Source organism: Scyliorhinus canicula, chromosome 7 (genome assembly GCF_902713615.1).
Source record: "Scyliorhinus canicula chromosome 7, sScyCan1.1, whole genome shotgun sequence".
Lineage (NCBI taxonomy): Eukaryota > Metazoa > Chordata > Chondrichthyes > Carcharhiniformes > Scyliorhinidae > Scyliorhinus > Scyliorhinus canicula.
The window spans coordinates 211342489-211368937 of NC_052152.1; the positions used below are offsets into that span (position 1 = coordinate 211342489).

Consider the following 26449-nt stretch of genomic DNA (forward strand, 5'->3'; position numbering starts at 1 on the left):
CTCCTTCCGTCTGCATCGTCTCCTTCTGTCTGCACCGTCTCCTTCTGTCTGCACCGTCTCCTTCTGTCTGCACCGTCTCCCTCTGTCTGCATCGTCTCCTTCTGTCTGCACCGTCTCTTTCCGTCTGCACCGTCTCCTTCTGTCTGCACCGTCTCCTTCTGTCTGCACCGTCTCCTTCTGTCTGCACCGTCTCCTTCTGTCTGCACTGTCTCCTTCTGTCCGCACCGTCTCCTTCTGTCTGCATCGTCTCCCTATGTCTGCACCGTCTCCTTCTGTCTGCACCGTCTCCCTCCGTCTGCACCGTCTCCTTCTGTCTGCACCGTCTCGTTCTGTCTGCACCGTCTCCCTCTGTCTGCACCGTCTCCTTCTGTCTGCACCGTCTCCTTCTGTCTGCACCGTCTCCTTCTGTCTGCACCGTCTCCTTCCGTCTGCACCGTCTCCTTCCGTCTGCACCGTCTCCTTCTGTCTGCACCGTCTCCCTCCGTGTGCACCGTCTCCTTCTGTCTGCACCGTCTCCCTCCGTCTTCACCGTCTCCTTCTGTCTGCACCGTGTCCTTCTGTCTGCACCGTCTCCTTCTGTCTGCACCGTGTCCTTCCGTCTGCACCGTCTCCTTCTGTCTGCACCGTCTCCCTCCGTCTGCACCGTCTCCTTCCGTCTGCACCGTCTCCTTCCGTCTGCACCGTCTCCTTCCGTCTGCATCGTCTCCTTCTGTCTGCACCGTCTCCTTCTGTCTGCACCGTCTCCCTCCGTCTGCACCGTCTCCTTCCGTCTGCACCGTCTCCCTCCGTCTGCACCATCTCCTTCCGTCTGCACCGTCTCCTTCCGTCTGCACCGTCTCCTTCTGTCTGCACCGTCTCCTTCCATCTGCACCGTCTCCTTCTGTCTGCACCGTCTCCTTCCGCCTGCACCGTCTCCCTCCGTCTGCACCGTCTCCCTCCGTCTGCACCGTCTCCTTCCGCCTGCACCGTCTCCCTCCGTCTGCACCGTCTCCCTCTGTCTGCACCGTCTCCTTCTGTCTGCACCGTCTCCCTCCGTCTGCACCGTCTCCTTCTGTCTGCACCGTCTCCTTCTGTCTGCATCGTCTCCTTCCGTCTGCACCGTCTCCCTCTGTCTGCACCGTCTCGTTCCGTCTGCACCGTCTCCTTCTGTCTGCACCGTCTCCCTCTGTCTGCACCGTCTCCTTCCGTCTGCACCGTCTCCTTCTGTCTGCATTGTCTCCTTCTGTCTGCACCGTCTCCCTCCGTCTGCACCGTCTCCTTCTGTCTGCACCGTCTCCCTCTGTCTGCACCGTCTCCTTCCGTCTGCACCGTCTCCCTCCGTCTGCACCGTCTCCTTCCGTCTGCACCGTCTCCTTCTGTCTGCACCGTCTCCCTCCGTCTGCACCGTCTCCTTCTGTCTGCATCGTCTCCCTCCGTCTGCACCGTCTCCTTCCGTCTGCACCGTCTCCCTCCGTCTGCACCGTCTCCTTCTGTCTGCACCATCTCGTTCCGTCTGCACCGTCTCCTTCCGTCTGCACCGTCTCCTTCCGTCTGCACCGTCTCCTTCTGTCTGCACCGTCTCCTTCCGTCTGCATCGTCTCCTTCCGTCTGCACCGTCTCCTTCTGTCTGCACCGTCTCCCTCCGTCTGCACCGTCTCCCTCCGTCTGCACCGTCTCCTTCCGTCTGCACCGTCTCCTTCTGTCTGCACCGTCTCCTTCCGTCTGCATCGTCTACTTCCGTCTGCACCGTCTCCTTCTGTCTGCACCGTCTCCCTCCGTCTGCACCGTCTCCTTCCGCCTGCACCGTCTCCTTCTGTCTGCTCCGTCTCCTTCTGTCTGCACCGTCTCCCTCCGTCTGCACCGCCTCCTTCTGTCTGCATCGTCTCCTTCTGTCTGCACCGTCTCCCTCCGTCTGCAGCGTCTCCCTCCGTCTGCATCGTCTCCCTCCGCCTGCACCGCCTCCTTCTGTCTGCACCATCTCCCTCTGTCTGCACCGTCTCCCTCCATCTGCATCGTCTCCTTCCGTCTGCACCGTCTCCCTCCGTCTGCACCGTCTCCCTCCGTCTGCACCGCCTCCTTCTGTCTGCATCGTCTCCCTCTGTCTGCATCGTCTCCTTCCGTCTGCACCGTCTCCCTCTGTCTGCACCGTCTCCTTCTGTCTGCACCGTCTCCTTCCGTCTGCATCGTCTCCCTCTGTCTGCATCGTCTCCTTCTGTCTGCACCGTCTCCCTCTGTCTGCACCGTCTCCTTCTGTCTGCACCGTCTCCTTCTGTCTGCATCGTCTCCCTCTGTCTGCATCGTCTCCTTCTGTCTGCATCGTCTCCCTCCATCTGCACCGTCTCCCTCCGTCTGCACCGTCTCCCTCCGTCTGCACCGTCTCCCTCCGTCTGCACCGTCTCCCTCTGTCTGCACCGTCTCCCTCTGTCTGCATCGTCTCCTTCTGTCTGCACCGTCTCCTTCCGTCTGCACCGTCTCCCTCTGTCTGCACCGTCTCCCTCTGTCTGCATCGTCTCCTTCTGTCTGCACCGTCTCCTTCCGTCTGCACCGTCTCCTTCAGTCTGCACCGTCTCCTTCCGTCTGCACCGTCTCCTTCTGTCTGCATCGTCTCCTTCTGTCTGCACCGTCTCCTTCCGTCTGCATCGTCTCCTTCTGTCTGCACCGTCTCCTTCTGTCTGCACCGTCTCCCTCCGTCTTCACCGTCTCCTTCTGTCTGCATCGTCTCCCTCCGTCTGCACCGTCTCCTTCTGTCTGCACCGTCTCCTTCTGTCTGCACCGTCTCCTTCTGTCTGCACCGTCTCCCTCTGTCTGCATCGTCTCCTTCTGTCTGCACCGTCTCCTTCCGTCTGCACCGTCTCCTTCTGTCTGCACCGTCTCCTTCTGTCTGCACCGTCTCCTTCTGTCTGCACCGTCTCCTTCTGTCTGCACCGTCTCCTTCTGTCTGCACCGTCTCCTTCTGTCTGCACCGTCTCCTTCTGTCTGCACCGTCTCCTTCTGTCTGCACCGTCTCCTTCTGTCTGCACTGTCTCCTTCTGTCCGCACCGTCTCCTTCTGTCTGCACCGTCTCCTTCTGTCTGCACCGTCTCCCTCTGTCTGCACCGTCTCCTTCTGTCTGCACCGTCTCCCTCCGTCTGCACCGTCTCCTTCTGTCTGCACCGTCTCCTTCTGTCTGCACCGTCTCCTTTTGTCTGCACCGTCTCCCTCTGTCTGCACCGTCTCCTTCTGTCTGCACCGTCTCCTTCTGTCTGCACCGTCTCCTTCCGTCTGCACCGTCTCCTTCCGTCTGCACCGTCTCCTTCTGTCTGCACCGTCTCCCTCCGTCTGCACCGTCTCCTTCTGTCTGCACCGTCTCCCTCCGTCTTCACCGTCTCCTTCTGTCTGCACCGTGTCCTTCTGTCTGCACCGTCTCCTTCTGTCTGCACCGTGTCCTTCTGTCTGCATCGTCTCCTTCCGTCTGCACCGTCTCCCTCTGTCTGCACCGTCTCGTTCCGTCTGCACCGTCTCCTTCTGTCTGCACCGTCTCCCTCTGTCTGCACCGTCTCCTTCCGTCTGCACCGTCTCCTTCTGTCTGCATCGTCTCCTTCTGTCTGCACCGTCTCCCTCCGTCTGCACCGTCTCCTTCTGTCTGCACCGTCTCCCTCTGTCTGCACCGTCTCCTTCCGTCTGCACCGTCTCCCTCCGTCTGCACCGTCTCCTTCCGTCTGCACCGTCTCCTTCTGTCTGCACCGTCTCCCTCCGTCTGCACCGTCTCCTTCTGTCTGCATCGTCTCCCTCCGTCTGCACCGTCTCCTTCCGTCTGCACCGTCTCCGTCCGTCTGCACCGTCTCCTTTTGTCTGCACCATCTCGTTCCGTCTGCACCGTCTCCTTCCGTCTGCACCGTCTCCTTCCGTCTGCACCGTCTCCTTCTGTCTGCACCGTCTCCTTCCGTCTGCACCGTCTCCTTCCGTCTGCACCGTCTCCTTCTGTCTGCACCGTCTCCCTCCGTCTGCACCGTCTCCCTCCGTCTGCACCGTCTCCTTCCGTCTGCACCGTCTCCTTCTGTCTGCACCGTCTCCTTCCGTCTGCACCGTCTCCTTCCGTCTGCACCGTCTCCTTCTGTCTGCACCGTCTCCCTCCGTCTGCACCGTCTCCTTCCGCCTGCACCGTCTCCTTCTGTCTGCTCCGTCTCCTTCTGTCTGCACCGTCTCCCTCCGTCTGCACCGCCTCCTTCTGTCTGCATCGTCTCCTTCTGTCTGCACCGTCTCCCTACGCCTGCACCGCCTCCTTCTGTCTGCATCGTCTCCTTCTGTCTGCACCGTCTCCCTCCGTCTGCACCGTCTCCCTCCGTCTGCATCGTCTCCCTCCGCCTGCACCGCCTCCTTCTGTCTGCACCATCTCCCTCTGTCTGCACCGTCTCCCTCCATCTGCACCGTCTCCCTCCGTCTGCACCGCCTCCTTCTGTCTGCATCGTCTCCCTCTGTCTGCATCGTCTCCTTCCGTCTGCACCGTCTCCCTCTGTCTGCACCGTCTCCTTCTGTCTGCACCGTCTCCTTCCGTCTGCATCGTCTCCTTCTGTCTGCATCGTCTCCCTCTGTCTGCATCGTCTCCCTCTGTCTGCATCGTCTCCTTCTGTCTGCACCGTCTCCCTCTGTCTGCACCGTCTCCTTCTGTCTGCACCGTCTCCTTCTGTCTGCATCGTCTCCCTCTGTCTGCATCGTCTCCTTCCGTCTGCACCGTCTCCCTCTGTCTGCACCGTCTCCTTCCGTCTGCACCGTCTCCCTCCGTCTGCACCGTCTCCCTCCGTCTGCACCGTCTCCTTCCGTCTGCACCGTCTCCCTCCGTCTGCACCGTCTCCCTCTGTCTGCACCGTCTCCTTCTGTCTGCACCGTCTCCCTCCGTCTGCACCGTCTCCTTCTGTCTGCACCGTCTCCTCCTGTCTGCACCGTCTCCTTCCGTCTGCATCGTCTCCTTCTGTCTGCACCGTCTCCTTCTGTCTGCATCGTCTCCTTCTGTCTGCATCGTCTCCTTCTGTCTGCACCGTCTCCCTCTGTCTGCGCCGTCTCCTTCTGTCTGCATCGTCTCCCTCTGTCTGCACCGTCTCCTTCTGTCTGCACCGTCTCCTCCTGTCTGCACCGTCTCCTTCCATCTGCATCGTCTCCTTCTGTCTGCACCGTCTCCTTCTGTCTGCATCGTCTCCTTCTGTCTGCACCGTCTCCCTCTGTCTGCGCCGTCTCCTTCTGTCTGCATCGTCTCCCTCTGTCTGCACCGTCTCCTTCTGTCTGCACCGTCTCCCTCCGTCTGCACCGTCTCCTTCTGTCTGCACCGTCTCCCTCCGTCTTCACCGTCTCCTTCTGTCTGCACCGTCTCCCTCCGTCTCCTTCTGTCTGCACCGTCTCCTTCTGTCTGCACCGTCTCCTTCCGTCTGCACCGTCTCCTTCTGTCTGCACCGTCTCCTTCTGTCTGCACCGTCTCCCTCTGTCTGCATCGTCTCCTTCCGTCTGCACCTTCTCCTTCTGTCTTCATCGTCTCCCTCTGTCTGCACCGTCTCCTTCCGTCTGCATCGTCTCCTCCTGTCTGCACCGTCTCCTTCCGTCTGCATCGTCTCCTTCTGTCTGCATCGTCTCCCTCTGTCTGCACCGTCTCCTTCCGTCTGCATCGTCTCCTCCTGTCTGCACCGTCTCCTTCCGTCTGCATCGTCTCCTTCTGTCTGCATCGTCTCCCTCTGTCTGCACCGTCTCCTTCCGTCTGTATCGTCTCCTTCTGTCTGCACCGTCTCCTTCTGTCTGCACCTTCTCCCTCTGTCTGCACCATCTCCCTCTGTCTGCACCGTCTCCCTCCATCTGCATCGTCTCCTTCCGTCTGCACCGTCTCCCTCCGTCTGCACCGTCTCCCTCCGTCTGCACCGCCTCCTTCTGTCTGCATCGTCTCCCTCTGTCTGCATCGTCTCCTTCCGTCTGCACCGTCTCCCTCTGTCTGCACCGTCTCCTTCTGTCTGCACCGTCTCCTTCCGTCTGCATCGTCTCCCTCTGTCTGCATCGTCTCCTTCTGTCTGCACCGTCTCCCTCTGTCTGCACCGTCTCCTTCTGTCTGCACCGTCTCCTTCTGTCTGCATCGTCTCCCTCTGTCTGCATCGTCTCCTTCTGTCTGCATCGTCTCCCTCCATCTGCACCGTCTCCCTCCGTCTGCACCGTCTCCCTCCGTCTGCACCGTCTCCCTCCGTCTGCACCGTCTCCCTCCGTCTGCACCGTCTCCCTCTGTCTGCATCGTCTCCTTCTGTCTGCACCGTCTCCTTCCGTCTGCACCGTCTCCCTCTGTCTGCACCGTCTCCCTCTGTCTGCATCGTCTCCTTCTGTCTGCACCGTCTCCTTCCGTCTGCACCGTCTCCTTCTGTCTGCACCGTCTCCTTCCGTCTGCACCGTCTCCTTCTGTCTGCATCGTCTCCTTCTGTCTGCACCGTCTCCTTCCGTCTGCATCGTCTCCTTCTGTCTGCACCGTCTCCTTCTGTCTGCACCGTCTCCCTCCGTCTTCACCGTCTCCTTCTGTCTGCATCGTCTCCCTCCGTCTGCACCGTCTCCTTCTGTCTGCACCATCTCCTTCTGTCTGCACCGTCTCCTTCTGTCTGCACCGTCTCCCTCTGTCTGCATCGTCTCCTTCTGTCTGCACCGTCTCCTTCCGTCTGCACCGTCTCCTTCCGTCTGCACCGTCTCCTTCTGTCTGCACCGTCTCCTTCTGTCTGCACCGTCTCCTTCTGTCTGCACCGTCTCCTTCTGTCCGCACCGTCTCCTTCTGTCTGCACCGTCTCCTTCTGTCTGCACCGTCTCCTTCTGTCTGCACCGTCTCCTTCTGTCTGCACTGTCTCCTTCTGTCCGCACCGTCTCCTTCTGTCTGCACCGTCTCCTTCTGTCTGCACCGTCTCCCTCTGTCTGCACCGTCTCCTTCTGTCTGCACCGTCTCCCTCCGTCTGCACCGTCTCCTTCTGTCTGCACCGTCTCCTTCTGTCTGCACCGTCTCCCTCTGTCTGCACCGTCTCCTTCTGTCTGCACCGTCTCCTTCTGTCTGCACCGTCTCCTTCCGTCTGCACCGTCTCCTTCCGTCTGCACCGTCTCCTTCTGTCTGCACCGTCTCCCTCCGTCTGCACCGTCTCCTTCTGTCTGCACCGTCTCCCTCCGTCTGCACCGTCTCCTTCTGTCTGCACCGTCTCCTTCTGTCTGCACCGTCTCCTTCTGTCTGCACCGTGTCCTTCTGTCTGCATCGTCTCCTTCCGTCTGCACCGTCTCCCTCTGTCTGCACCGTCTCGTTCCGTCTGCACATTCTCCTTCTGTCTGCACCGTCTCCCTCTGTCTGCACCGTCTCCTTCCGTCTGCACCGTCTCCTTCTGTCTGCACCGTCTCCTTCTGTCTGCACCGTCTCCCTCCGTCTGCACCGTCTCCTTCTGTCTGCACCGTCTCCCTCTGTCTGCACCGTCTCCTTCCGTCTGCACCGTCTCCCTCCGTCTGCACCGTCTCCTTCCGTCTGCACCGTCTCCTTCTGTCTGCACCGTCTCCCTCCGTCTGCACCGTCTCCTTCTGTCTGCATCGTCTCCCTCCGTCTGCACCGTCTCCTTCCGTCTGCACCGTCTCCGTCCGTCTGCACCGTCTCCTTTTGTCTGCACCATCTCGTTCCGTCTGCACCGTCTCCTTCCGTCTGCACCGTCTCCTTCCGTCTGCACCGTCTCCTTCTGTCTGCACCGTCTCCTTCCGTCTGCATCGTCTCCTTCCGTCTGCACCGTCTCCTTCTGTCTGCACCGTCTCCCTCCGTCTGCACCGTCTCCCTCCGTCTGCACCGTCTCCTTCCGTCTGCACCGTCTCCTTCTGTCTGCACCGTCTCCTTCCGTCTGCATCGTCTCCTTCCGTCTGCACCGTCTCCTTCTGTCTGCACCGTCTCCCTCCGTCTGCACCGTCTCCTTCCGCCTGCACCGTCTCCTTCTGTCTGCTCCGTCTCCTTCTGTCTGCACCGTCTCCCTCCGTCTGCACCGCCTCCTTCTGTCTGCATCGTCTCCTTCTGTCTGCACCGTCTCCCTACGCCTGCACCGCCTCCTTCTGTCTGCATCGTCTCCTTCTGTCTGCACCGTCTCCCTCCGTCTGCACCGTCTCCTTCTGTCTGCACCGTCTCCTTCTGTCTGCACCGTCTCCCTCTGTCTGCATCGTCTCCTTCCGTCTGCACCTTCTCCTTCCGTCTTCACCGTCTCCTTCTGTCTGCATCGTCTCCCTCCGTCTGCACCGTCTCCTTCTGTCTGCACCATCTCCTTCTGTCTGCACCGTCTCCTTCTGTCTGCACCGTCTCCCTCTGTCTGCATCGTCTCCTTCTGTCTGCACCGTCTCCTTCCGTCTGCACCGTCTCCTTCCGTCTGCACCGTCTCCTTCTGTCTGCACCGTCTCCTTCTGTCTGCACCGTCTCCCTCTGTCTGCACCGTCTCCTTCTGTCTGCACCGTCTCCCTCCGTCTGCACCGTCTCCTTCTGTCTGCACCGTCTCCTTCTGTCTGCACCGTCTCCCTCTGTCTGCACCGTCTCCTTCTGTCTGCACCGTCTCCTTCTGTCTGCACCGTCTCCTTCCGTCTGCACCGTCTCCTTCCGTCTGCACCGTCTCCTTCTGTCTGCACCGTCTCCCTCCGTCTGCACCGTCTCCTTCTGTCTGCACCGTCTCCCTCCGTCTTCACCGTCTCCTTCTGTCTGCACCGTGTCCTTCTGTCTGCACCGTCTCCTTCTGTCTGCACCGTGTCCTTCTGTCTGCATCGTCTCCTTCCGTCTGCACCGTCTCCCTCTGTCTGCACCGTCTCGTTCCGTCTGCACATTCTCCTTCTGTCTGCACCGTCTCCCTCTGTCTGCACCGTCTCCTTCCGTCTGCACCGTCTCCTTCTGTCTGCACCGTCTCCTTCTGTCTGCACCGTCTCCCTCCGTCTGCACCGTCTCCTTCTGTCTGCACCGTCTCCCTCTGTCTGCACCGTCTCCTTCCGTCTGCACCGTCTCCCTCCGTCTGCACCGTCTCCTTCCGTCTGCACCGTCTCCTTCTGTCTGCACCGTCTCCCTCCGTCTGCACCGTCTCCTTCTGTCTGCATCGTCTCCCTCCGTCTGCACCGTCTCCTTCCGTCTGCACCGTCTCCGTCCGTCTGCACCGTCTCCTTTTGTCTGCACCATCTCGTTCCGTCTGCACCGTCTCCTTCCGTCTGCACCGTCTCCTTCCGTCTGCACCGTCTCCTTCTGTCTGCACCGTCTCCTTCCGTCTGCACCGTCTCCTTCCGTCTGCACCGTCTCCTTCTGTCTGCACCGTCTCCCTCCGTCTGCACCGTCTCCCTCCGTCTGCACCGTCTCCTTCCGTCTGCACCGTCTCCTTCTGTCTGCACCGTCTCCTTCCGTCTGCACCGTCTCCTTCCGTCTGCACCGTCTCCTTCTGTCTGCACCGTCTCCCTCCGTCTGCACCGTCTCCTTCCGCCTGCACCGTCTCCTTCTGTCTGCTCCGTCTCCTTCTGTCTGCACCGTCTCCCTCCGTCTGCACCGCCTCCTTCTGTCTGCATCGTCTCCTTCTGTCTGCACCGTCTCCCTACGCCTGCACCGCCTCCTTCTGTCTGCATCGTCTCCTTCTGTCTGCACCGTCTCCCTCCGTCTGCACCGTCTCCTTCTGTCTGCACCGTCTCCTTCTGTCTGCACCGTCTCCCTCTGTCTGCATCGTCTCCTTCCGTCTGCACCTTCTCCTTCTGTCTTCATCGTCTCCCTCTGTCTGCACCGTCTCCTTCCGTCTGCATCGTCTCCTCCTGTCTGCACCGTCTCCTTCCGTCTGCATCGTCTCCTTCTGTCTGCATCGTCTCCCTCTGTCTGCACCGTCTCCTTCCGTCTGCATCGTCTCCTCCTGTCTGCACCGTCTCCTTCCGTCTGCATCGTCTCCTTCTGTCTGCATCGTCTCCCTCTGTCTGCACCGTCTCCTTCCGTCTGTATCGTCTCCTTCTGTCTGCACCGTCTCCTTCTGTCTGCACCGTCTCCCTCCGTCTGCACCGTCTCCCTCCGTCTGCACCGTCTCCTTCTGTCTGCACCGTCTCCCTCCGTCTGCACCATCTCCCTCCGTCTGCAACATCTCCTTCTGTCTGCACCGTCTCCTTCTGTCTGCACCGTCTCCTTCTGTCTGCACCGTCTCCTTCTGTCTGCACCGTCTCCTTCCGTCTGCATCGTCTCCTTCTGTCTGCATCGTCTCCTTCCGTCTGCACCGTCTCCTTCTGTCTGCATCGTCTCCTTCTGTCTGCACCGTCTCCTTCTGTCTGCATCGTCTCCTTCCGTCTGCACCGTCTCCTTCTGTCTGCACCGTCTCCCTCCGTCTGCATCGTCTCCTTCTGTCTGCACCGTCTCCTTCTGTCTGCATCGTCTCCTTCTGTCTGCACCGTCTCCTTCTGTCTGCACCGTCTCCTTCTGTCTGCACCATCGCCTTCTGTCTCCACCGTCTCCTTCTGTCTGCATCGTCTCCTTCTGTCTGCATCGTCTCCTTCTGTCTGCATCGTCTCCTTCTGTCTGCACCGTCTCCTTCTGTCTGCACCGTCTCCTTCCGTCTGCACCGTCTCCCTCCGTCTCCTTCCGTCTGCACCGTCTCCTTCCGTCTGCACCGTCTCCTTCCGTCTGCACCGTCTCCTTCTGTCTGCACCGTCTCCTTCTGTCTGCACCGTCTCCCTCTGTCTGCATCGTCTCCTTCTGTCTGCACCGTCTCCTTCCGTCTGCATCGTCTCCTTCTGTCTGCATCGTCTCCTTCTGTCTGCACCGTCTCCTTCCGTCTGCACCATCTCCCTCTGTCTGCATCGTCTCCTTCCGTCTGCACCCTCTCCTTCCGTCTGCACCGTCTCCTTCCGTCTGCACCGTCTCCTTCTGTCTGCACCGTCTCCTTCTGTCTGCACCGTCTCCTTCTGTCTGCACCGTCTCCTTCTGTCTGCACCGTCTCCCTCTGTCTGCACCGTCTCCCTCTGTCTGCACCGTCTCCCTCTGTCTGCACCGTCTCCTTCTGTCTGCACCGTCTCCCTCTGTCTGCATCGTCTCCTTCTGTCTGCACCGTCTCCTTCTGTCTGCATCGTCTCCTTCTGTCTGCACCGTCTCCCTCTGTCTGCATCGTCTCCTTCTGTCTGCACCGTCTCCCTCCGTCTGCACCGTCTCCTTCCGTCTGCACCGTCTCCTTCTGTCTGCACCGTCTCCTTCCGTCTGCACCGTCTCCTTCTGTCTGCACCGTCTCCCTCCGTCTGCATCGTCTCCTTCTGTCTGCATCGTCTCCTTCTGTCTGCACCGTCTCCCTCCGTCTGCACCGTCTCCTTCTGTCTGCATCGTCTCCTTCTGTCTGCACCGTCTCCCTCCGTCTGCATCGTCTCCTTCTGTCTGCACTGTCTCCCTCCGTCTGCACCATCGCCTTCTGTCTGCATCGTCTCCTTCTGTCTGCACCGTCTCCTTCCGTCTGCACCGTCTCCCTCTGTCTGCACCGTCTCCCTCTGTCTGCACCGTCTCCTTCTGTCTGCACCGTCTCCTTCTGTCTGCACCGTCTCCCTCTGTCTGCACCGTCTCCTTCCGTCTGCACCGTCTCCTTCCGTCTGCACCGTCTCCTTCCGTCTGCACCGTCTCCCTCTGTCTGCACCGTCTCCTTCGGTCTGCACCGTCTCCTTCCGTCTGTATCGTCTCCTTCTGTCTGCACCGTCTCCTTCTGTCTGCACCGTCTCCCTCCGTCTGCACCGTCTCCCTCCGTCTGCACCGTCTCCTTCTGTCTGCACCGTCTCCCTCCGTCTGCACCATCTCCCTCCGTCTGCAACATCTCCTTCTGTCTGCACCGTCTCCTTCTGTCTGCACCGTCTCCTTCTGTCTGCACCGTCTCCTTCTGTCTGCACCGTCTCCTTCCGTCTGCATCGTCTCCTTCTGTCTGCATCGTCTCCTTCCGTCTGCACCGTCTCCTTCTGTCTGCATCGTCTCCTTCTGTCTGCACCGTCTCCTTCTGTCTGCATCGTCTCCTTCCGTCTGCACCGTCTCCTTCTGTCTGCACCGTCTCCCTCCGTCTGCATCGTCTCCTTCTGTCTGCACCGTCTCCTTCTGTCTGCATCGTCTCCTTCTGTCTGCACCGTCTCCTCCTGTCTGCACCGTCTCCTTCTGTCTGCACCATCGCCTTCTGTCTCCACCGTCTCCTTCTGTCTGCATCGTCTCCTTCTGTCTGCATCGTCTCCTTCTGTCTGCATCGTCTCCTTCTGTCTGCATCGTCTCCTTCTGTCTGCACCGTCTCCTTCTGTCTGCACCGTCTCCTTCCGTCTGCACCGTCTCCCTCCGTCTCCTTCCGTCTGCACCGTCTCCTTCCGTCTGCACCGTCTCCTTCCGTCTGCACCGTCTCCTTCCGTCTGCACCGTCTCCTTCTGTCTGCACCGTCTCCTTCTGTCTGCACCGTCTCCCTCTGTCTGCATCGTCTCCTTCTGTCTGCACCGTCTCCTTCCGTCTGCATCGTCTCCTTCTGTCTGCATCGTCTCCTTCTGTCTGCACCGTCTCCTTCCGTCTGCACCGTCTCCCTCTGTCTGCATCGTCTCCTTCCGTCTGCACCCTCTCCTTCCGTCTGCACCGTCTCCTTCCGTCTGCACCGTCTCCTTCTGTCTGCACCGTCTCCTTCTGTCTGCACCGTCTCCTTCTGTCTGCACCGTCTCCTTCTGTCTGCACCGTCTCCCTCTGTCTGCACCGTCTCCCTCTGTCTGCACCGTCTCCCTCTGTCTGCACCGTCTCCTTCTGTCTGCACCGTCTCCCTCTGTCTGCATCGTCTCCTTCTGTCTGCACCGTCTCCTTCTGTCTGCATCGTCTCCTTCTTTCTGCACCGTCTCCCTCTGTCTGCATCGTCTCCTTCTGTCTGGACCGTCTCCCTCCGTCTGCACCGTCTCCTTCCGTCTGCACCGTCTCCTTCTGTCTGCACCGTCTCCTTCCGTCTGCACCGTCTCCTTCTGTCTGCACCGTCTCCCTCCGTCTGCATCGTCTCCTTCTGTCTGCATCGTCTCCTTCTGTCTGCACCGTCTCCCTCCGTCTGCACCGTCTCCTTCTGTCTGCATCGTCTCCTTCTGTCTGCACCGTCTCCCTCCGTCTGCATCGTCTCCTTCTGTCTGCACTGTCTCCCTCCGTCTGCACCATCGCCTTCTGTCTGCATCGTCTCCTTCTGTCTGCACCGTCTCCTTCCGTCTGCACCGTCTCCCTCTGTCTGCACCGTCTCCCTCTGTCTGCACCGTCTCCTTCTGTCTGCACCGTCTCCTTCTGTCTGCACCGTCTCCCTCTGTCTGCACCGTCTCCTTCCGTCTGCACCGTCTCCTTCCGTCTGCACCGTCTCCTTCCGTCTGCACCGTCTCCCTCTGTCTGCACCGTCTCCCTCTGTCTGCACCGTCTCCTTCTGTCTGCACCGTCTCCTTCTGTCTGCACCGTCTCCTTCTGTCTGCATCGTCTCCTTCTGTCTGCACCGTCTCCTTCTGTCTGCACCGTCTCCTTCTGTCTGCACCGTCTCCTTCCGTCTGCACCGTCTCCTTCCGTCTGCACCGTCTCCTTCCGTCTGCACCGTCTCCTTCCGTCTGCACCGTCTCCTTCCGTCTGCACCGTCTCCTTCCGTTTGCACCGTCTCCTTCCGTCTGCACCGTCTCCTTCTGTCTGCACCGTCTCCTTCTGTCTGCACCGTCTCCTTCTGTCTGCACCGTCTCCCTCTGTCTGCACCGTCTCCTTCTGTCTGCACCGTCTCCTTCTGTCTGCACCGTCTCCCTCCATCTGCACCGTCTCCTTCTGTCTGCACCGTCTCCCTCCGTCTGCACCGTCTCCTTCCGTCTGCACCGTCGCCTTCTGTCTGCACCGTCTCCCTCTGTCTGCATCATCTCCCTCCGTCTGCACCGTCTCCCTCCGTCTGCACCGTCTCCTTCTGTCTGCACCGTCTCCCTCCGTCTTCACCGTCTCCTTCTGTCTGCACCGTCTCCTTCCGTCTGCACCGTCTCCTTCCGTCTGCATCGTCTCCTTCCGTCTGCACCGTCTCCTTCCGTCTGCACCGTCTCCTTCCGTCTGCATCGTCTCCTTCTGTCTGCACCGTCTCCCTCCGTCTGCACCGTCTCCTTCTGTCTGCACCGTCCCCTTCTGTCTGCACCGTCTCCCTCCGTCTTCACCGTCTCCCTCCGTCTGCACCGTCTCCTTCTGTCTGCACCGACTCCTTCTGTCTGCACCGTCTCCCTCCGTCTGCACCGTCTCCTTCTGTCTGCACCGTCTCCCTCCGTCTTCACCGTCTCCTTCTGTTTGCACCGTCTCCCTCCGTCTCCTTCTGTCCGCACCGTCTCCTTCTGTCTGCACCGTCTCCTTCTGTCTGCACCGTCTCCTTCCGTCTGCATCGTCTCCTTCTGTCTGCACTGTCTCCTTCTGTCTGCACCGTCTCCCTCCGTCTGCACCGTCTCCTTCTGTCTGCACCGTCTCCTTCTGTCTGCACCGTCTCCTTCTGTCTGCACCGTCTCCTTCTGTCTGCATCGTCGCCTTCTGTCTGCACCGTCTCCTTCTGTCTGCACCGTCTCCTTCCGTCTGCACCGTCTCCTTCCGTCTGCACCGTCTCCCTCCGCCTGCACCGTCTCCTTCCGTCTGCACCGTCTCCTTCTGTCTGCACCGTCTCCCTCCGCCTGCACCGTCTCCCTCTGTCTGCACCATCGCCTTCTGTCTGCACCGTCTCCTTCCGTCTGCACCATCGCCTTCTGTCTGCACCGTCTCCTTCTGTCTGCACCGTCTCCTTCCGTCTGCACCGTCTCCTTCTGTCTGCACCGTCTCCTTCCGCCAGCATTGTCTCCTTCTGTCTGCACCATCGCCTTCTGCCTGCACCGTCTCCTTCCGTCTGCACCGTCTCCCTCTGTCTGCACCGTCTCCTTTTGCATGCGCCGTCTCCTTCTGTCTGCATCGTCTCCTTCTGTCTGCACCGTCTCCTTCCGTCTGCACCGTCTCCTTCCGTCTGCACCGTCTCCTTCTGTCTGCATCGTCTCCTTCTGTCTGCACCGTCTCCTTCTGTCTGCACCGTCTCCCTCTGTCTGCACCGTCTCCTTCTGCCTGCTCCGTCTCCTTCCGCCTGCACCGTCTCCTTCCGCCTGCCCTCCCTAACAGTTCTCAGCCATTCAGTTCTATTAACGGGAGATATTTTAACACCCATTTCGCACGACTGCCTGTTAAAACTGCGCTCATTGCCAATCACAGCCAGAAGTGTGCGGCTGGGCCCACCGTGGGCAAACACCCAACAAGGTGAAAACTTCAGCCCAGTGTTTCAGTGGCTGGAATTAGTTGTAAAGCTGTGGCATGTGCCTGTAAATCACCAGGGATCTGGCATTGCACCATACTGATTGGTTGGATCTGATTCAATGGTGATACACTTTGACCAATGGATCACATGGTGAGTGAATTGTGGCTCTGATATTGGGAATCCCTCTTCACCTGACCCCTGTGCAGCAGCTGACACCTGATTGCCAAGACTGTGTTAGAATCAGAAATCATTCAGAAAGTTTTGCTGATTAAATCTCCAGTTTCAGAATTTCTGCTACTCCAGCTGAAAAAGCATTCCAAAGTGAAGGGTGTAGACTCCGTCTCTGTCGTTCAAGATCATTTGATGGAATCAACAAGTTCTGCTGAGGTCTGAGTTGTTACAGGCCAGCCAGCACTCGGGGATGAAGGCAGACAGGGAAGATCATCGCCGGCTGTCACTACCCTCTCCCTGCAGCCGGACCCCTAAATGTCCTCCTCTGGCAGACTACTTTACGGGAAGGTCCCTTTCCCCCTCAGTTGTATGTTTCTGCTTTATGGTGTGGAGCTGGTACTTCTGGTTCTGAATTTCCTGCCTGAGGCTCCGCCCCTCATAGTATCAGCTCAGAAAGTTTTTTAAACTGAGAAACATTTCCAAAATCAATCCGGTTTGACGCAGCCCCCGGGAAATCCTAAATCCAGTGTGACCCAGCTCCCTGGAAATCCCAAATCCAGTGTGACCCAGCCCACTGGAAATCCTAAATCCAGTGTGACCCAGCTCCCTGGAAATCCCAAATCCATTGTGACGCAGCCCCCTGGAAATCCCAAATCCAGTGTGACCCAGCTCCCTGGAAATCTCAAATCCAGTGTGACCCAGCTCCCTGGAAATCCCAAATCCAGTGTGACGCAGCCCCCGGGAAATCCCAAATCCAGTGTGACGCAGCCCCCGGGAAATCCCAAATCCAGTGTGACCCAGTCCACTGGAAATCCTAAATCCAGTGTGACCCAGCCTCCTGGAAATCCCAAATCCAGTGTGACGCAGCCCCCTGGAAATCCCAAATCCAGTGTGACCCAGCTCCCTGGAAATCCCAAATCCAGTGTGACCCAGCCCACTGGAAATCCCAAATCCAGTGTGACGCAGCCCCCTGGAAATCCCAAATCCAGTGTGTCCCAGCCCACTGGAAATCCCAAATCCAATGTGACGCAGCCCCCTGGAAATCCCAAATCCAGTGTGACGCAGCCCCCGGGAAATCCCAAATCCAGTGTGACGCAGCCCCCGGAAAATCCCAAATCCAGTGTGACCCAGCCCACTGGAAATCCCAAATCCAGTGTGACGCAGCCCCCTGGAAATCCCAAATCCAGTGTGACCCAGCTCCCTGGAAATCCCAAATCCAGTGTGACCCAGCCCCCGGGAAATCCCAAATCCAGTGTGACGCAGCCCCCTGGAAATCCCAAATCTAGTGTGACCCAGCCCCCAGGAAATCTAAAGGTTTCCCGAAGTGAGTCAAGGGAGTCACATAGAAGTTGCCAGCTTTCACTGGGTGTGGGTGTGAGTTTCCCTAAATCAGGAGATGATGGGTGGGATCTACTGGGAGTGCTGGGAGAGGCCTCTTCCGGGATTTACCCGGCTCGCCGCGCCTCGCGTGATCTAATGCGAGCTCAAGTGAAACCGCAATTGGAGTGAGTAGTGAGTCTCACTCTAATATGCAGCTCACCCAAACTACCCGAGGCATTGGCATCCAACTCCTCAGAGACCTTAGTCAAGCGCACTGCTGCTGTCACCCAGGCACTTTGGTACTGCCACCCTGGCATCCTGGCAGTGTCACCTGGGTTCCAGCCTGACCTGGCACTGCCAACATGCCCAGGTGGCACTGCCAGGCTGACATAGGCACTGCCAGGGTGCCAGGCTGGCATTCGGCCTGTGCTAGGGATCAGTCCCATGTGCCCTGCCTGTGTGAGGTGGGGTGTGGGGGAGGCCCGAGGACCCCTTTATACGTGAGTTGGGGCCTAGGGGGATCCTGAGGTCGTGTTGGGAGGGTCGAGTGTTTGTGGTGCCGTTTGAAAATGGCATCCGGATCTCCTCCTGCACTGAGGGGTTCTGGTGAGCGTAGCTCCTCATTGCAGGAAATGGGACTAAGTGTGTCCTCGCTGGGGCATCCCCGCGGAGGCCCCAGATTGTAACAAAACCCCATTAGATAGCGGGGTCTTTCTCGGCGTTGTGAGCATCGGGAAACACCCGGCTAAACGCACTAGACACCGGGGCAATTCGGTTAGATTGCGCACGGGATTAAATTGTGTCGTATTGTATTTAAATTATTTCCAAATTGACAATTAGCTTCTCACTGGTTAACAGGCGAGTTTTAAATTTGTTACCTTCTTCCATTGAATTTAATCATTTACAGATTTCCACAAGTCTAATGTGCAGCTCTCACACACATTTCCCGGCCTGACTGTTGTTACGACCCCTGGACTGGTCCGCGGTCAATTCCAGCTACACTTGACCCGGAGTCACAACACACTTGAAATTAACTATTCATTTAAAAAATACCCATAGTCTTTGGCTGCCCAATAACTACAGGTTTGTAAATTTAAATACAAATTAGCTTTTATTAACAATAACTATAATTAAATGGGCAGAAGATACAACTGGTTAACTATTATCTGATTTCTAATTCCCCCCCATCTCTAACTCACCGCCACCCCCTACACAGACACCACAGGACAGACAAACACAGAGGGGAAAGAGGGGTGTAAAGATAACACTAAAAGTAAAAGGATAAGAGTCTCTGTGTTAGATGGACATCTTCCAGTTAGATCCTTTCAGTCCCAGTTGGATGAGGTCATTGCTTTCAGTCTGTAATGGTTTTCACTGTAGACTCTTCAGGTCTCGAGATTTCTCTGCAGACTCAGAAACAGCAGGCAGGAAACATTTGGGAGAAGGCGAGAGAGAGCGAGAGCGAGATAGCAACATGTAGCTTCTCCTAAGCGTCCAGGAGCTTTCTGCTGGGTCCTCCAAAAAAAAACCACCTGGCAGATCGCTGTCTGTTGCCAGCCAGAATACGGTCCCTGGCCAATCCATTGACCACCAGCCGACCAATCAAACTGAATCCCTTCAATCTCTTGGGTGCCATAAAGACTGAGTTCTTCTGTTCAAAATATATCTTCATACCACAGTGCACTATTCTGCAACTTTTGAGTTCCTCACTTCTTCAGCTCGACTTAAAGGTCATTAAAGATCCATGGACCAAAAACAATAATAACAAAATAAAAGAAATAGGAAATAAGGGAATCAATAGAAATTGCTATCTTGGCTTTTGCCTTTGACATTTAATGGAATTACTATCGCTGAATCCCCGGCGATCAACATTCTGGGGGTTACAATTGACCAGAAACTGAGCTGGACCAAGCCATATGTATACTGTGGGTGGAATTTTCCGTGCAACCCTGGTGCTTCGCAGCACCAGAGGTAGAACACAATTGGCCGCAGGGGGATCTTCTGATCTGCCGTTTTCAACAGGGCTTCCCATTGAATGCACCCCTCGCCACCTGGAAACCTGCGGCGTGCATGTGCCACCGGTGGTGCTGGAATATCCTGCTGGCATGAACGGCTGGTAAATTCCGGCCTGTAGCTATCGGAGAAAGTCAGAGGGTAGGAGTTCTGCGGCGAGTAACTCTCCAAAGCCTGACCACCATCGACAAGGCATATATCAGCAGTATAATGGTATACTCTCCACTTGCCTGGAAGAGTGCAGCTCCAACAATACTCAAGAAGCTCGACACCATCCAGGAAAAAGCACCCCCTTCCACAAACATTCACTCCCTCCATCACTGACGAACAGTGTCAGCCGTGTGTACCATCTACAAGATGCACTGCAGGAACTCACCAAGGTTCCTCCAACAACACCTTCCAACCCACGACCACTACCATCTAGAAGGACAAGAGCAGCAGATACCTGGGAACCCCACCACCTGGAGGTTCCCCTCCAGGTCACTCACCACCCTGACTTGGCAATATATCGCCGTTCCTTCACTGTCGCTGGGGCAACATCCTGGAACTCCCTCCCTAACAGCACAGTGGGTGTTACACCTCGGGGACTGCAGCGGTTCAAGAAGGCAACTCATCACCAATTTCTCAAGTGCAACTAGGGATTGACAATAAATGCTGCCCTGGCCAGCACAGTTCACATCCAAAGAGCATATAGAATATTATCTCATTGCTGTTTGTCTGATTTTGCTGTGTGGTGATTGGTTGACACATTTCCTATGTTACAAGAGTACATTTGATGCTGAGATAGATTCTTGATCAGTCGGGGAATCCAGTGTTATGGATAAAGTGGACATGAGGAATGTCAGGTCAAACATGACCCTATTGAATTGTGGAGCGGGCTCGAGGGGCCGAATGGCCTTCTCTTGTTCCTATTTCTCATGGTCTCATACTTCAAAAATTCTTCACCAGCTGTAAAGTGATTTGGGAGGTCCTGATGTCATGAAAGGTGCTATTGAAATGCAACTTTTCCTTTTCTTTCTCACAATGAAATAAGTTAAAATTGTAAAAGTGAGAGTTTACAACAACTAGAAAACAAATAGAGTGAAGGTGAAAATATAGGAGAATTCGCTCTTAAATGCACGACTCTCATTTTAGCCGTCTTTGCCAGACGATGTGGAGTCGAAAGATCCAGAATATCTGGATGAACAGATGAAATACTTCATCATTCCTGCAGGAATTCGACCAAAGCTCAAGACATTCAGAATCGAGGTAAATTTCCATCTGGATATTAATTCTCCTGTGAATAATGTTGTCCCTTTTATTAACCTGAATTAACAAAGTTGATGAAGGGAATGCAGTGGATGTTCTCTATGAATTTTAAGAAAGTGTTTGATCATTTCTGCCTAAAAAGCTGTTTAGCAAATTTGAGGCTTTTCGAGTCGGAGGATCAGTGCCAACTGGAATTAAAAATTGGCTTACGGACAGGAAATGGTTGTATTTTAGGACTGGGCTGGTGGACGGTGATGTTCCCCATGAGTCAGCACCAGGACCACTACTCCCTATTAGTGAATGTATATTTGATATTGGAATACAGAGTAATATTTATGTATTTGCTGATTATACCAAACGTGTGAGAAAGTCAGGATAATAGGAACTGACTGCAAAAGGACATGGATAGACAGCTGAATTGACAGACAAGTGGCAGATAGAATTTTCTACAAATGAGAGTGTATTTTTAGCAGAAGGAAAAGGAAGAGGCAATACAGACTTAATAGGGTAAACGTTCCGATCAACTCCACCGGGGACATATCTGGTCGCCACACTACCAGAAGGATGTGGAGGCTTTGGAGAGAGTGCAGAGGAGGTTTAGAACATAAGAACATAAGAACTAGGAGCAGGAGTAGGCCATCTGGCCCCTCGAGCCTGCTCCGCCATTCAATTAGATCATGGCTGATCTTTTGTGGACTCAGCTCCACTTTCCGGCCCGAACATCATAACCCTTAATCCCTTTATTCTTCAAAAAACTATCTATCTTTACCTTAAAAACATGTAATGAAGGAGCCTCAACTGCTTCACTGGGCAAGGAATTCCATAGATTCACAACCCTTTGGGTGAAGAAGTTCCTCCTAAACTCAGTCCTAAATCTACTTCCCCTTATTTTGAGGCTATGCCCCCTAGTTCTGCTGTCACCCGCCAGTGGAAACAACCTGCCCGCATCTATCCTATCTATTCCCTTCATAATTTTAAATGTTTCTATAAGATCCCCCCTCATCCTTCTAAATTCCAACGAGTACAGTCCTAGTCTACTCAACCTCTCCTCATAATCCAACCCCTTCAGTTCTGGGATTAACCTAGTGAATCTCCTCTGCACACCCTCCAGCGCCAGTACGTCCTTTCTCAAGTAAGGAGACCAAAACTGAACACAATACTCCAGGTGTGGCCGCACTAACAGCTTATACAATTGCAACATAACCTCCCTAGTCTTAAACTCCATCCCTCTAGCAATGAAGGACAAAATTCCATTTGCCTTCTTAATCACCTGTTGCACTTGTAAACCAACCTTCTGTGACTCATGCACTAGCACACCCAAGTCTCTCTGAACAGCGGCATGCTTTAATATTTTATTGTTTAAATAATAATCCCAATTTACCAGGATATTGCCTGGTCTGGAGGGTGTCAGCCACGTGGAGAGGCTGAATAGACTTGGACTGTTTACATTAGAAGGACGGAGGTTGAGGGGTGATCTGATAGAGGTTTACAAGATTATGAGGGGCATGCATAGAGTGGATGGGCAGGCACTCTTTCCTAGGGTGGAGGGGTCAGTCACCAGGGGGCATAGGTTTAAGGTCCGTGGGGCAAAGTTTAGAGGAGATGTGCGAGGCAGGTTTTTTACACAGAGGGTGGTGAGTGCCTGGAACGCGTTGCCATGGGAGGTGGTGGAAGCAGATACATTAACGGCATTCAAAAGGCATCTTGACAAACACATGGATAGGATGGGTATAGAGGGATACGGCACAAGGAAGTGCTGAGGGTTTTGGCCAAGACAGGCTTGGAGGGCCGAAGGGCTTGTTCCTGTGCTGTATTGTTCTTTGTTCTTTCATGGGCAGGACAGACAATTTGACAGTTAACGGGTATATTGACCTGGGGTGGGAATTTCCAGTCTCCGGGCTGATGGAACTGGAAAATCCCACCCAATGTCACAGTTGTGGAGAGTGTGTTTGCGTTCATCAGCATTGATCTCTGAAGGTGGCAGGTCATATCTAGAGAGTGCTTAACAAAGTAGGTGGAATCTTGTGATTCATAAATAAACGTACTGAGTTCAAAAGCAGGAGTGCCATGTTTCACATCTGTTTTACAAGCTCTTTTTCACCTAGGAAAGCAACAGAGAGAACTCAACCTGAAACATCAATAACCTCAACTTTGCCACAACTTTGTACTATGTTACATATCCATTGATGACTTTTAATCCTTCACATGTCCACACGCTGGATAAAATGTATTTTATTTTCTAGGTTCTGTTCTGGGGTCTCCGTGACCTGAAACGTGTTAAGCTTTTCGAAGTGGAGCAGCCCCAAGTTGCAATAGAATGTGCCGGCCAAAAAGTCGAGTCTGAAATCATTGCCAATTACAAGGAGAGTCCTAACTTTAATGAACTTGTGAAGTATTTTGAAGTGGTACGTCACAAATTATTCTGGAGAATCGACAGTTGAAGCTGTCAGTCATAAAATATTTGAACTGTTCTGAACAGTGGATCTTTATGGGTGGAAAAGCTGCAGATGCTGGTAATCTGCAAAATGCTGCAAGTACTCAGCGAGCCTGGGATGACCTGGTTATTACTGACACCCACATGGGTCCTCTCCAAACCTACTTTTTGTGGGATCTGTGGCACAGTCCTTGTTTCAGTCCTACCCAAGTCTCCTCCATTTCCTCTTTTTTCTGGTAGATAGTAACTATATTGATCCTGCTTCCCGATCTAACCCTGAACTGGAAACTTTCATCCAATTTCTCTCACCTTCACAAGGTCCATCTTCAACACTTCTCTTCCCTTTCTCCATTTCTCTGTGTCCATTTCAAATATTCACTATTTTGCCCACAGACTCCCGCAGCTTCATTTGACTGCAATATCACACACGTCATCCTGTAAGCATGCTATTCCATTTTCCCAGTTTCTGTCTCCATCACATATGTTGCAACATTCCATATGAGTGCCTTCGATATCTCTTTTACCTCAACTGTAGATTTCCTCCCCACCGTGGTTTATAGGACCCATGACCTTCTAACTTCCATTTCACACACTCTTGCTCTCACCCCTTCCTCTCCCCCCCCCCCAGAACCATGATGAGATTCTCTTCTCACCTTCCATCCCACCAGCCTCCATATTTAACAGATCATGCTCCGTTACAAATGTGAGGTTATCCATTTTGGTAGGAATAACAGCAAACAGGATTATTATTTAAACGATAAAATATTAAAGCATGCCGCTGTTCAGAGAGACTTGGGTGTGCTAGTGCATGAGTCACAGAAGGTTGGTTTACAAGTGCAACAGGTGATTAAGAAGGCAAATGGAATTTTGTCCTTCATTGCTAGAGGGATGGAGTTTAAGACTAGGGAGGTTATGTTGCAATTGTATAAGCTGTTAGTGCGGCCACACCTGGAGTATTGTGTTCAGTTTTGGTCTCCTTACTTGAGAAAGGACGTACTGGCGCTGGAGGGTGTGCAGAGGAGATTCACTAGGTTAATCCCAGAGCTGAAGGGGTTGGATTATGAGGAGAGGTTGAGTAGACTGGGACTGTACTCGTTGGAATTTAGAAGGATGAGGGGGGATCTTATAGAAACATTTAAAATTATGAAGGGAATAGATAGGATAGATGCGGGCAGGTTGTTTCCACTGGCGGGTGAAAGCAGAACTAGGGGGCATAGCCTCAAAATAAGGGGAAGTAGATTTAGAACTGAGTTTAGGAGGAACTTCTTCACCCAAAGGGTTGTGAATCTATGGAATTCCTTGCCCAGTGAAGCAGTTGAGGCTCCTTCATTACATGTTTTTAAGGTAAAGATAGATAGTTTTTTGAAGAATAAAGGGATTAAGGGTTATGGTGTTCGGGCCGGAAAGTGGAGCTGAGTCCACAAAAGATCAGCCATGATCTAATTGAATGGCGGAGCAGGCTCGAGGGGCCAGATGGCCTACTCCCGCTCCTAGTTCTTATGTTCTTATGTTCTTATTGCTTCCATCTCTGGCATGATGCCACCGCCTAACACCTCCCTTCTCCCTCAGCATTCTCTCACCTTCATCATCCCTCCAGAACCCTAGTTCACTTGTCTGTGACCCTAACACTCCCTCCCCTTCCAGGACACCTCCCCATGCAAACACAGGAGGTACAACACTTGTCCCCTCCTTTGTCCTCACTTTCCAAGGCCCCAAACACTCCTTTCAAATGAAACAGTAATTTATGTGAACATATTTCAACTTTGTATCCACTGAACTCACTGATTCGTTTCCTGTACATTGAAGAGACCAAATGCACATTTGATGACGGTTTTGAGGAATGCCTTCACTCCGTCCATAAGCTTTATCCTGCATTTTAATTCTGCGCTTTGTTCTCACACTGATCTCCCTGTCCTCAGACCCCTGCAATGTCCCAATGAAGCTTAGTGTAGCTTGGGGAATAGCACCTCATCTTACATTAAAGCACTTTACAAACTCTGGATTCAACATTGAGTTCCTTCGGTTATTCACTCAGCTGCAGCCGGCTGAAAGCTGCTTTTGTCAGAATGATCAATCCCTGATAACACCAGTCCTTCTCTGGCCGGGCCTTGTGGTTTCAACAGTCTGCATCATTCCACAACCTGCAGAAGTTGGCACAGGCACATTGGCACCTGCTGTACAGTACATCAGGAACTGGCTGATTCTCATAGTTCTTAAACTGCATTCGGCTAATTTCTATGTTGTGGTGCATTACTAGATTCCAAGTACAATGAGCTGGATGAGTTGCTATCATTGCAATGATCTGGAGGTCAGCTTAATTGGAACTTTTGATTCACAGGAACTCCCGGAGCAGATTTACCTTCACCCACCCCTCAGCATTTTTGTGGTGGAACAGCGTGCATTCGGGCGCACAGTCCTTGTGGGATCCTGCACCGTCACAAACTTGCAGAAGTATTCCCTGAAGGAACTAGAGGAGAACCCAAAATCTGAAGATGATGATCTTAAAACCAAAAGTAAGAATAATATATAACCTATGGAAAGGGGAGCACGTAGGTATATCTGGGCACTGAGTGGCCCAGCAGGTGGGTAGGTGTGGGCTCCGTTGTGGAACAGGAATATCTGCCAGTGGGTCGTATATCATTCAGACCAGCACCAAGTCCAATGGGTCTAAGTCTGTGCACCGACTTAACTGGCCTCAGTTCACTGGCCTCCATGAGATAACTAACAACAACTTGCATCTATTTTGCACCTTCAACATTGTAAAATTTTCCAAAGGAGCATTAAAAACAAAATTTGACACTGAGTGACTCGAGATAATTCGAGATCCTGACTGAAACTTCATCAAAGACGTGGGTTTTAAAAAGTGTCTCAAAAGAGAAAAGTGAAGTAGAGACTGGAGTGGTGCAGAGAAAGAATTCCCATATTACTCAGAGTCCCTACAGTGCAGAAGAAGACCATTCGGCCCATCGATTCTGCACCGACCCTCCGAAAGAGCACCCCACCCAGGCCCACGGGCCCACCCTATCCCCGTAACCCAGTAACCCCACCTAACCTTTGGACACTAAAGGTAATTTAGCATGGCCAATCCACCTAACCTGCACATCTTTGGACTGTGGGAGGAAACTGGAGCATCCGGAGGAAACTCAGGCAGACACGGGGAGAACGTGCAGACTCCGCACAGTCATCCGGGGGAGGAATTGAACCTGGGACCCTGGTACTCTGAGGCAGCAGTGCTAACCACTGTGACACTGTGTCATCCTGGCACTGTGTGGCAACAGTGCTAACCACTGTCCTGCCCTTACTGTAATCTCTGCCTGGACATTTGTTTCTCATGAACAATAGTTGTGCGGAATTATTTTGATCCATGTGACAATGACCCTCGATGTTATCGGCATAATTGTATCCAGTCCTTTGGGAGCAGAAATATGTATTTAGATAAATAAAATGTGTGGGATTCTCCACTGACTGACGGCAAAATCGCGAAACACGATTGGACAGAGAATCGGTTCCGTGCCAAAATTGCGGAGGGTGGCGATTCTCCGTCACCTCGACAGCGGCGGTCCGGGCACACGTACAGCAAACACCACTGGCATATTATTTGCGCCCCAACCCGGTATTCTCCGGGGCCTCCGCAATTCACTGCTTCCGATGGGCCAGTTCCCGATGGCGAGGTTCACTTGTGCTTTTAAAAATCGTGAAACCGGCGCATGGCTGCTGAGGGAGGGGGAGGGGTTACGGAAAGTGTCCAACATCCCAATAATCGTTACGCCTCGCGCGATCTAATTACATTTTGCGAGATGAGTGCCACCTCCAATGGGTAGGATGCAGACTCACATAGTTAAAGGAGCTTAAAAGCTCACTTAGCTGTGCTGCTGCCAGATCAAACAGCCACCCGGCATCAGTCGGGAGCTATTTAGCGCTGGGCCCCACAAACGGGGCATTCTCCCAAGCGATCAGAGGGCCTCAGTTGGCTTCTGGCCAGACTGACACACTGGTACTGCTGGTGCCACCCTGGCAGTGCCACCCGGGCACCCTGACAGTGACATCCGGGCAC

At 54.7% G+C, this 26449-nt stretch overlaps 1 protein-coding gene across 1 annotated transcript in view; it reads left to right on the forward strand.

The window, feature by feature from the left end:
* Window positions 1-26449, forward strand: part of LOC119969776 (fer-1-like protein 4) — a 427310-nt gene that overhangs the window by 258013 nt on the left and 142848 nt on the right. Inside the window, 3 exon segments of the mRNA XM_038803853.1 lie at window positions 19848-19961; window positions 22205-22366; window positions 24734-24908. Of these exon segments, the coding sequence (XP_038659781.1) occupies window positions 19848-19961; window positions 22205-22366; window positions 24734-24908 (451 nt within the window).